The sequence below is a fragment of the Cupressus sempervirens genome, chromosome 5, assembly GCF_028749045.1.
Source record: "Cupressus sempervirens isolate cs-2001-9-10 chromosome 5, ASM2874904v1, whole genome shotgun sequence".
Lineage (NCBI taxonomy): Eukaryota > Viridiplantae > Streptophyta > Pinopsida > Cupressales > Cupressaceae > Cupressus > Cupressus sempervirens.
The window spans coordinates 340663067-340674707 of record NC_143122.1 but is presented as its reverse complement, the minus strand read 5'-3'; the positions used below and the strand labels follow the sequence as shown (position 1 = coordinate 340674707).

Below are 11641 nucleotides of genomic sequence, written 5' to 3'. Positions count from 1 at the left end.
ATCTCTCATGAGAATAAATGGAACACTTAGCACTCATTGGATCTAGGTGATTCTCACAGTGGTGAAGCATCGAGACTTCTCGGGAGGTCACCCATCCCAGTACTACTCCAGCCTAAGTGCGCTTAACTACGAAGTTTCCTCCATAGTTAAACCCAAAGCTTGCAACCCCATTTGCAAAACCTTCATCAAATGTTGTGCCTTATGAACCATTCATTAGAAAGCCCCTTAAGCTCATCAATTGATAAGTAGGAGATAATTTCCATAGCAAGTCAAATTGTGATATTGCTATCGAGATTTAACTATGTGACTTTGAGTCAAACTCATTGACCCATGTTTCATGAGTAGTGATTCAACATGAATCCATCTCTCATGAGAATAAATGGAACACTTAGCACTCATTGGATCTAGGTGATGCTCACAAGGGTGAAGTGTCGAGACTTCCTGGGAGGTCACCCATCCGAGTACTACTCTAGCCTGAGCGTGCTTAACTACGAAGTTTCCTCCATGGTTAAACCCAAAGCTTGCAACCCCATTTACAAAACCTTCACCAAGTGTTGTGCCTTATGAACCATTCATTAGAAAGCCCCTTAAGCTCATCAATTGATAAGTAGGAGATAATTTCCACAACAAGTCAAATTGTGATATTGCTATTAGGATTTAACTATGTGACTTTGAGTCAAACTCATTGACCCATGTTTCATGAGTAGTGATTCAACATGAATCCATCTCTCATGAGAATATATGGAACACTTAACACTCATTGGATCTAGGTGATGCTCATAGGGGTGAAGCATCGAGACTTCTCGGGAGGTCACCCATCTCAGTACTACTCAACTACAGAGTTTCCTCCATGGTTAAACCCAAAGCTTGCAACCCCATTTGCAAAACCTTCACCAAGTGTTGTGCCTTATGAACCATTCATTAGAAAGCCCCTTAAGCTCATCAATTGATAAGTAGGAGATAATTTCCACAACAAGTCAAATTGTGATATTGTTATTGGGATTTAACTATGTGACTTTGAGTCAAACTCATTGAACCATGTTTCATGAGTAGTGATTCAACATGAATCCATCTCTCATGAGAATAAATGGAACACTTAGCACTCATTGGATCTAGGTGATGCTCACAGGGGTGAAGCGTCAGGACTTCTCGGGAGGTCACCCATCCTAGTACTACTTCAGCTTGAGCGCGCTTAACTACAGAGTTTCCTCCATGGTTAAACCCAAAGCTTGCAACCCCATTTGCAAAACCCTCACCAAGTGTTGTGCCTTATGAACCATTCATTAGAAAGCTCCTTAAGCTCATCAATTGATAAGTAGGAGATAATTTCCACAACAAGTCAAATTGTGATATTGCTATTAGGATTTAATTGTGTGACTTTGAGTCAAACTCATTGAACCATATTTCATGAGTAGTGATTCAACATGAATCCATCTCTCATGAGAATAAATGGAACACTTAGCACTCATTGGATCTAGGTGATGCTCATAGGGGTGAAGCACCGAGACTTCTTAGGAGGTCACCCATCCCAGTACTACTCAACTATGGAGTTTCCTCCATGGTTAAACCCAAAGCTTGCAACCCCATTTGCAAAACCTTCACCAAGTGTTGTGCCTTATGAACCATTCATTAGAAAGCCCCTTAAGCTCATCAATTGATAAGTAGGAGATAATTTCCACAGCAAGTCAAATTGTGATATTGTTATCGAGATTTAACTGTGTGACTTTGAGTCAAACTCATTGACCTCCTAGGAAGTCTCAGTGCTTCACCCCTGTGAGCATCACCTAGATCCAATGAGTGCTAAGTGTTCCAATTATTCTCATAAGAGATGGATTCATGTTGAATCACTACTCATGAAACATGGGTCAATCAGTTTGACTTAAAGTCACATAGTTAAATCTTGATAGCAATATCACAATTTGACTTGCTATGGAAATTATCTCCTACTTATCAATTGATGAGCTTAAGGGGCTTTCTAATGAATGGTTCATAAGGCACACCACTTGGTGAAGGTTTTGCAAATGGGGTTCCAAGCTTTGGGTTTAACCATGGAGGAAACTTTTTAGTTAAGCGTGCTCAGGCTGGAGTAGTACTGGGATGGGTGACCTCTTGGGAAGTCCCGACGCTTCACCCCTGTGAGCATCACCTAGATCCAATGAGTGCTAAGTGTTCCATTTATTCTCATGAGAGATGGATTCATGTTGAATCACTACTCATGAAACATGGGTCAATGAGTTTGACTCAAAGTCACATAGTTAAATCCTAATAGCAATATCACAATTTGACTTGCTGTGGAAATTATCTCCTTCTTATCAATTGATGAGCTTAAGGGGCTTTCTAATGAATGGTTCATAAGGCACAACACTTGGTGAAGGTTTTGTAAATGGGGTTGCAAGCTTTGGGTTTAACCATGGAGGAAACTTCGTAGTTAAGCACGCTCAGGCTAGAGTAGTACTCGGATGGGTGACCTCCTGAGAAGTCCCAGTGATTAACCCCTGTGAGCATCACCTAGATCTAATGAGTGCTAAGTGTTCCATTTATTCTCATGAGAGATGGATTCATGTTGAATCACTACTCATGAAACATGGGTCAATGAGTTTGACTCAAAGTCACATCATTAAATCCTGATAGCAATATCACAATTTGACTTGTTGTGGAAATTATCTCCTTATCAATTGATGAGCTTAAGGGGCTTTCTAATGAATGGTTCATAAGGCACAACACTTGGTGAAGATTTTGCAAATGGGGTTGCAAGCTTTGGGTTTAACCATGGAGTAAACTTCGTAGTTAAGCGTGCTCAGGCTGGAGTGGTATTGGGATGGGTGACCTCCCAAGAAGTCCCGGTGCTTCACCCCTAAATCCAATGAGTGCTAAGTGTTCCATTTATTCTCATGAGAGATGGATTCATGTTGAATCACTACTCATGAAACATGGGTCAATGAGTTTGACTCAAACTCACATAGTTAAATCCTGATAGCAATATCACAACTTAATTAATCATTAGACTGCATGTTTCTGTATTCAACTGTGTTAGTTTTGTTTGCATCAATATTTTAGATCATACTCAATGATCCATCATCAAAATGAAAAAGAGGTGCATGAAGAGATTGTAATAGACATACTCATCACAAATATCAAACTTTAATGTAGATAAAATAAATCTTATTGAGGTGAAAGTTCTACAAGGTGTCAATGGGCTCTTGGTCTATCCAACATTAAAAAAGGATGGTTAGGGTTTGTGCCCCATGCAAATCTGACAAAATGGATACCCCCTTAGTCCTTGGCTCTTAATCGAAGAGGTTCAACCATAAAGCTTGTACTATCGTATCGGGTAGCTAATTTTTTTTCTTTCTACAAAGTGGAGAAATATTCAAAAAGTACACAAGTCACATAAAAATATATAAGTTAACTAAATAATGCCATCAACTAGAAAAAAAATTGACCTATTTAAATGAAGTTAAATATGATAATTAAATTTTAGAATGAATAATTAATGCAAAATATCCAAATAATCAAGTTAACATAACATTTGGTTTTAAGACATTGGTGACAATCTTTGGATCTAATTTTGATTGTCATTTACAAAATTGATTTCATGAAAATAGAAATTATCAAACAAATTAATGATAATATACTATTTTAAATAGTCAATGATATTTAAATTAGAATAATTCCATAAAATAAATTCACAAGACAACATGCTTTGAACAAACTGAAAGGAGGAGAATGCAATTTTTTTAGAGGGTTCACATCTACGAGGCAACCCAACGAGCATGCAAGCTACCAACCTAGGAAGGCCACCACAATACAATTTTCAATATTAGAAAAATTAATTTAGCGTCAACGTGTTCGTTAACCCATTTAATGACAGGATATTCCTGCCCTCTTAAAAGCGGGATTATCGAAAGCAAAACAGCGTCTGACGCGTTACATTGAGCGGAATAATTTTCACTTTGGGTTAAGCGAAGGAGACAAGCATTATAAATGACCACCGTGCCCTTTTAAAAGATACAATCAACCGGCTTAGGCCAAATCGAAACCTACACGTGTCAGTATTGAAAGGGAACGATAAACTCCAAAAAGAAAGGCGTTCCCGTTGGAAATGAGCTTGTATTCTTGTTTTGTTTTTCTCTTATAACGTTTTCGTTCCAGTTTTACTTCTCATTGTGCGTTCAAAACCTCGGGAGAAAAGATAATATAGCTGCTGTTTGCTGAAGATAGTTTAAAAAGAAGATAAAGATGTTTGTGAAGAAGCTGATCGGTAAAACAGAGAAAAAGGTACAGCATCCTAAATCCATTACATGTCCATTCTTGATTTGGTGTTATGTGCTAAGTTGCGTCGTTTTTGAAAGTTTTTCCTATTCATTTGCATCTTTGATGAATGAAATGTAATGTGGATGAAAAGCCTCGCGATTGATTATTCAAAACCCCTGGAATGTCTGATTTCCTAGTTAAAAAATGTTCTTATCTATAAATTCGTCATAAATTTTCCCTATTTCGTTTACGGAATCGAATTTCCTAGTTTGAGCTCAAAATTTAAACGTTTTCTTGCCGATTTCAGACGCTAGGATGTTTCTTCTCTCTAAAAGATAGATTATCTTTGTCCATTACACTCTATATAAATAAGAAATCCTAATTTCATACCATAAACATGCCGATCCTTAGCAGGGATGAATTCTTGTAAATTAATTTATGATAAATTTAAAGCTTAGTACTCCGGACTGTCTTATCTGGCGATCTTTGTTATTTGAAAGTGAATATACAGTGACTTTGCTCAATTTTGCGCTAATTTAAAATAGACTGTAGTCAAATTTAGGTACTGATTGAAAATGACAGAATACCATCTGCCGTCAAATTTAGGTGTTAATTTAAAATGAAAGTTGCGACCGTAGGCAAATGTAGTGATTTTATTCATAAGACGACGATTACGATGGAGGTCGCGGCATTTTATGTTGATTCAAGCTGCTATTTTAAGCGGATGTGAGCAGCTTGTCTATTGCGACGGTTTCGTTTATAGTTGTTTTCCGACTTGTAGGCCCCACTTTCATGGGAGGCCGTTTTAGATCTATAGAATAATGTGACTGGGCGCCGCATGAAAATGACGGATCATTTTGTACTCCTTAACTGAAGGTTCTGGCTAAGGGGCAACTGATTTGCACCCGTTTCCAATGTGCTTTCGTGTATATTATATTCACTTACATGAGGTGCATTTATGTGGCACCTTAGACGACGGTTAACTGAATGCTTTAATAAAGTTGACTGCACGGTTTAAGATTTGTTAATTTTTTTTTTAAAAATGTCGAGTCCTAATATTAGCAAAAAAAGGCGTGCATTGTTGAAATATTGCAAGTGGGAAAAGTGTATTGAAGTTGTAAGATATAGTTTTGTATCAAATTTATTGTTAGTGCATGTCTTAAGAGACGGAATTAATATTTTCATTAGACCCCGGAGCCTCCAGACAGTAGTTTAAACCGCAGAAATAAAATGTCAAAAGCTAAAGTTTCGACAATTTTATTTTCTTGGGGATAATTTTTGTTTTTCGGATTGGAAAAAACTAAAAAAAAATTAATAGATAAGAACAAGTTTAATACTTGTTAGAATCTGACAAGTATTAATTTTCGTGGACTGTCATGTTGTTGAAGAATATTTCAAAGGCATATTCAAATGTAGCGGATTTGCGCAAATCAGAGTTCAGTTTGCTCAATTAACGCATGTTACTTAGTCTTAGTAGAGATCGTGAACTCCACGTAGCAACTGTAGCCGCCACATGACATATACTCAGGTTGCATTCACTCTTATTTGTGGGGAAGTTAAGAGCCCTCGAATAAGACTGGAATAGGAAGAGAAAATTAGAATATGTTTTATATTTGTTGTTTGGTATGCTCAATTAGAATTGAGAATAAGAAGACATATTTCAATTTTGCTCCTAAAATGAGCATATGTTTATGCCAAAAAATAGTTGGAATTGGAATAGGCCATTCCAATTCCCAATTTGATTTTTTTATTAAAAAAATAAAATTAATAATTTTCTTTTAATAATTTAAAAAATTTTTTTTTTAGCATTTTTTATTATTATATCTATTTGTTTAAAAAAATGAAATAAATAAAGAAAAAATGAAAATAAATTAACGTTTTTACTATTATTGAAAAAATAAACAAAATAAAAATAAATTAAAAACAAAAAAATTAAGGAAATTATTTTTTAAAATACAAAACTTAACCTTATTCCTATTCCATTTTTGTACAACCAAACAATGGATTAACATATTCTCAATCGAATTTCAAGTGAACCAAACATGATTGGAATTGCCTTTTTCTATTCCCAATCCATTTTTTAATTCTAATTTTCAATTCCAATGCTAGCAACCAAACGGGCCCTAAGAGAATGTGGACATGCTGAATAGTTGGTACGACTCCACTTTGTCTCTCACCACAATCACATCAGACCTTTTTGCTAGGCACTCGTTGGTTTCACGCGCCTAACATTATATTGTTTTAATTATTTATTTTTTAAGATATACTCAACCCCATAGACATGGGGTAAATTAAAACCATAATTGTTAAACTATATCCCAATGTTACCATGTTCCCATCTTCAATTGATCTCCATGGTACATATGTAGTCCAGATTATACAAACAAAATATTTAGAATAAATAATCAAATATTATAATTGCAAATTAGTTTGTCGTTAAATACAAAATAAAAATTGATTTCTAAAGGAGATACTTAATTTTAAATTTTGTTTAACTATAAATTTTTAATTTTCAATAGGTTGATAATAATTTTTAAAAAATATAATTAAAAAGTACCATATTTCAATACATAAAAATTAATTTCTTAAGTTTAGAGATTCTTAATTTTATTTTTTACTTTAAATCGTTATATTTGTATTCATCAATTGTATAGTAATTAGTCATTTCCATTTAATTTGTATTTAGAAAATTATACTTAAAGAATACCATTTCATTACAAAAAATTAAGAAAGGGATTATGCTTCAACAAAATATGATAAGATTTTACTATATTTAATTTATTTCTACTCTATTATTTATCCCACCTCACATTATAGTCAATAACAAATTTATAATCCATTCTATTTACATAGCTTCTATTACCATATAGCCAATGGTCCAATTTATTTTACATTATCATATTTTTTTTTTCAAATAGAAATCCATATTTTTTAACCCTATTGCCTCATAGCTCTTTGCAAATCTAAGTTTATGATATGTAATTAAGAATATTTAAAAAATAAGTACATAATTTAACTTAAAAAAAATACAATGTATTCTAAAAAATAAATAAAATTGTAACTTTTTATATTACAAAATGAAAACTAAGTTAAATAATTTAATAATAAATGCAAGTAATTTTAATTTTTCTATTATATTGTCATTGATAATAAGAAAATTTAAGTTTTGGGATAGGTATATTGTAATAATAGAAATGTCATTAACATATAATTACATATATTCTATTTTGTTAAAAAAAGTTGTTTGTTTGAAAATATTAATTAACACTCATGAGAAGTGGTTCACAAGAACCAATCTAAAATTTGATTGTTTGAAAATATTGTTTAACATTCATGAGTAGTGGTTCACAAGAACCAATCTCTAATGAGAATGAATGGAACATTGCAAACCGTCCCTTCTTTACCAAGTTCTCCCATCTCAATATTGCTCCAACTCAAACACATTGAATAATAAAGTTTCCTTCAATGTTAAATTCCTCACTGCATGGAACTATTTTCTCTTTTAATCCCTAAGCTTAAATCATAGAGCACACCTATCCTCCCTTTTTAACAAAAGGCAGGACCTCTAGCTCTTCTAGATCTCTTGTTTTAAGATTTAATCGATTTCATGTACCTATATTTTGAGGATTTGAACAAAGATAAACTCACGAAACATTTTTATTGTTATAAATATCCAAATAGTATAGAATCAGATTTCTTTTTGTATTCTTTTAATAATTAAGATTACAGATGCGTGTACTTTAATTTATTAATTTAAATAAGAAATAATCTTTTTTTGAAAATTATCCTAAAGAAATCACATGGATTAGTGAAAATAATTGTTTTTACACTAAAAAATAAAAAAATAAATAAAACATTTATGATAAAAAGGAGAAACAATCAATTGTGTAAAACTACAAATTAGATGATTGATGAAATGTCTCATTAAGATGATATAAAACAATGATATAATGTTAGTGGAAGACTAAATTTTCTTCAGATTGAAAAAATTATGAAAAATAAGAAATATAGAAGGTAGTTTTAGCTCCAAACACAGGCAAACAAAAATAAGCACTAAAAATAAAGTATTTGGAAGCAAATCATATCTTATCTTTTGATGCTTCATAATTCTCATCATACCTAGATCACTTTGTATTCACTCTAAATATGAAAAATTGCAAACTAAAGAAGCAATCTACCTTATCTATATAGTATTGTGGAAGCAAAGTCTTTGCCTAAACATTGATAAAGATGAAACATCTTTCTAAAGAAAAAAAATAAAGCATAGTTGATCCTTGTAGTCTATCAAGGTTTGAAAAGAATTATACGATGTTTTAAAGATGCAAAATAATTGCCTTTAATCTCATCTTGAGAAGAGGAAGAAAACTGATTGCTAGTTTGAGAAAATTATAAATACAATGTTTTCTAAGGAATATGGTGGTGGAACATTAAAAAGATGAGGTGTAAGTAGTATTTTAAGTGTGTCAGAGAGATCCTTGAACCAAAAGACAAATGATATAATATAACATAGAGGTCAAATGATCTCATTCTAAAAATGAAAATATTTGGTGTAACAACACTAAATTTTTTTATTATCATTTTATCATTGAGACTGAAGATGGCAACAATGATAGAGAGGTTGAGGGCTTCCTATTGCACAAGCTAGGGTTACCCTTGTTGCATCGAGTGTTTCCTTCTTTTCCCGCATTGTAAGGTATAGTTCGGGTTAGATTGGTGTGGGTAGAACTTGGTGGATTAGTAGCTCAATTTGTAGAGTGTTTTAAGGTTTTCAAATGGACTTTCTTTTGCATTTTTGGGTTTGACAAGTATATTTACTGCATTGGTGTCGACGTGGCTTTTGTCTTTTGAGTTGGGTGATTTGTTTGGCCTATGTGGGATTTTTTTGGCCTGTAGGTAGGTGAAGGTTGTGTCTCACTCTCTTGCCTTTTATTATCATTGCCTTAGGCTTAATGTTCTGATGGAGGGATGAGGTGCTTCTCCAAGCTACAGCCAAAGCTTCTAGTCTATGTATCACCACTATCGCTCCTAGTCAAAGCTTCGACTCTGATTTCTTCTTAACTCATTATGCTCAATTATTAAAACATACAACAACATGAATCAAAAGATAATAGATGCAAATTATAGTCAAAGCTTCCTATTTGCACTATCACAATTGCTCTCACCAAAGTTTCAGCTCCAATTGCTTCTTTGTATTCAGTTTTCTTCAAAGCAATACTACACAAGCAAAGTTATGCTTGCACAATTCTTCAAATCTTTCTTGCATACAATAAAAGATGATTTTTACAATGAGGGGGGCACTTCTTACATAGGAAAAGAAATTAAAAAAAGGAGAAAAAAGTGGGAGCAACTCAACCACTTTGACCCGGTAAAACTAGATGAGAAGAATTATTGGATTACATGTGATTAGGACATCCAATTGAATTACAAGTAATTGCATTGCATGCAATTCATCTTCTCTAACTACAAACACACTAAAAACTTAAAAAGAAGACAAAAAATGTTGAATCAATCCTTAAGATTGTCCAGAAAAGCCTTATATTTGGTGATACAAGCATGAACCATAGGAAGGTCTAGGATCTCCATTGTCTTTTAGATGGATTCAACTCTAATTCCATTCGTATATGCTGATTTTACAACTTTGTAATTTTGTGCAAGAGAATTCCACAAGTGTTTGCTACGGACTTATTTGCAGCAAATCTGTTCATTGCATGTGATCCAAATTCTATAGAATCAAAATCACCATCGACTCTGTCAGTGTACTCTGAGGTCATTTCGTCTTCAGTAAACATGTTTAGTAAGGAGCTTGTACATCCTATCTGCTCCAGATCGCTCATGATCTCCATTTCTACTATTTAACAACCTTCTAAGGTTCCCTATAAATTTGTTAGAAGTTTTCCAAGTACCTCCTCCTTATGACCCATGTGTCCTTGATATCTGTAGAACATGTCAGAAGATGGAATGACATCACATGAAATCAATACATCTAGATCAACGTCTGCCATTTGATCCCACATACCCAAAATTTCTTTCAAGGTATTGGTTACTTGGTTGAAGGATGCGATCATGTCTTGGAGTCTCTCTTCAATGTCTTCAATACGTTTTAAGGAATTTGAACTCATCTTTAATTGATTGAATTCCTTCCGAGATAACTTCTTCGAACCAAGCCTTGGTTGCCTCAACTCTTGGATTCATCTAAGCTGTCTAAGATGTGATGATTGCGTGCCACTAAGATTGTTGACGAATGACCTCATGAAGACAAACAACCTCCTTCTTCAACTGATTCTTCTTTTCCCAAATCTCGTAATTGCTTTTCGACAAATTGGCAAATGCATCTTGGGCATCTTGCAAACATCTCAACCTTGACTATTTACCAAGTTTAATTTTGGGGAACTTGTAATTTGAGCAGTTAAGCTCCTCAGCTAGTTTGTCTACCAAGGGCTTTGTAATCTCATCATATTTAGTCTTTTAAGAATCAACAACTATTCTTGAAACAATATTGGCTTTTGAAGATTTAGATTTATTCTTCTTGACAAGGAGATTATTTGGGGGTACTACGACCTTTCTTCTTTTCATGGTGATTTTTCCCAACCATGCTGATAGACTGAAACTTCATTTGCTAAAATTAGGATAGTGGTTACAATAGACATTGGTCATGATTGTATTTCTGTTGTCACTGTGTATGCTTCAGTTTGCAAGGCCGAAACCATGGATGTTCTTTGAGATGATTCCATCATGAATATCTCAAACCCTGCAACCGAGGTATCAAGTTGGGAAACTTGACCTTCTATGAGAGTTGGAAAATCATTAAATACGTTTCCCAAGTTCTCACACTGCTCCTTTGTGAGGATAGGAGGAGCTTCCGAAGAGATACAGAGTGCCGACATGTTCACGTCTGAGACGGAAATGGTAGGTGTGAAAACAATGGAGAATGAATCCACACTATTATCTACAACATCCAAGAAGTGTCTTTCCTTAGTGGATGGATCCTGATTATTTGTTGGTCATGGGGGAGATATGATCATTATCTCTCCCTCTCCTCTTCATCTTCTTCATTAGATTCTTCCTCTGATTCTTGAGCTTGCATGGGTGCTTGAGAAGAATATAATGGTGGTTTTAGTCCTTTGCCTCCTTGAGCTTAAACTTGAGAGTTTTAGCTAGTGTTGAAGAGGATGAACCGTCCTTGCTTGTAATCTCCATCTAAGATGTCTTTCCAATAGGCCCAAAATGATTGCAATCTACATTGAGTTTTAGATGCACCCTCCTTAGGCCTTTAATTTTCAGCCACTTGTTAGTATTCACCAAGATAAACTAGAATCTATCAAAATTGAAATGCCTTCTTTCTGTTGCCATTGAATAGGGAAAGGACAAAGCTTCTCAATAGGGTCTT

At 34.1% G+C, this 11641-nt stretch overlaps 1 protein-coding gene across 2 annotated transcripts in view; it reads left to right on the top strand.

The window, feature by feature from the left end:
- Nucleotides 1-4098: 4098 nt before the first annotated feature.
- Nucleotides 4099-11641, top strand: part of DAW1 (Transducin/WD40 repeat-like superfamily protein) — a 308544-nt gene continuing 301001 nt past the window's right edge. The window contains exon 1 of one of the 2 annotated variants that reach the window (XM_089830229.1): nt 4099-4278. In XM_089830229.1, coding sequence (XP_089686355.1) covers nt 4240-4278 — 39 coding nt within the window. In that variant the 5' untranslated portion in view covers nt 4099-4239. The remainder of the gene's footprint in view (nt 4279-11641) is intronic. The other variant, XM_089830230.1, reaches the window with a different exon arrangement.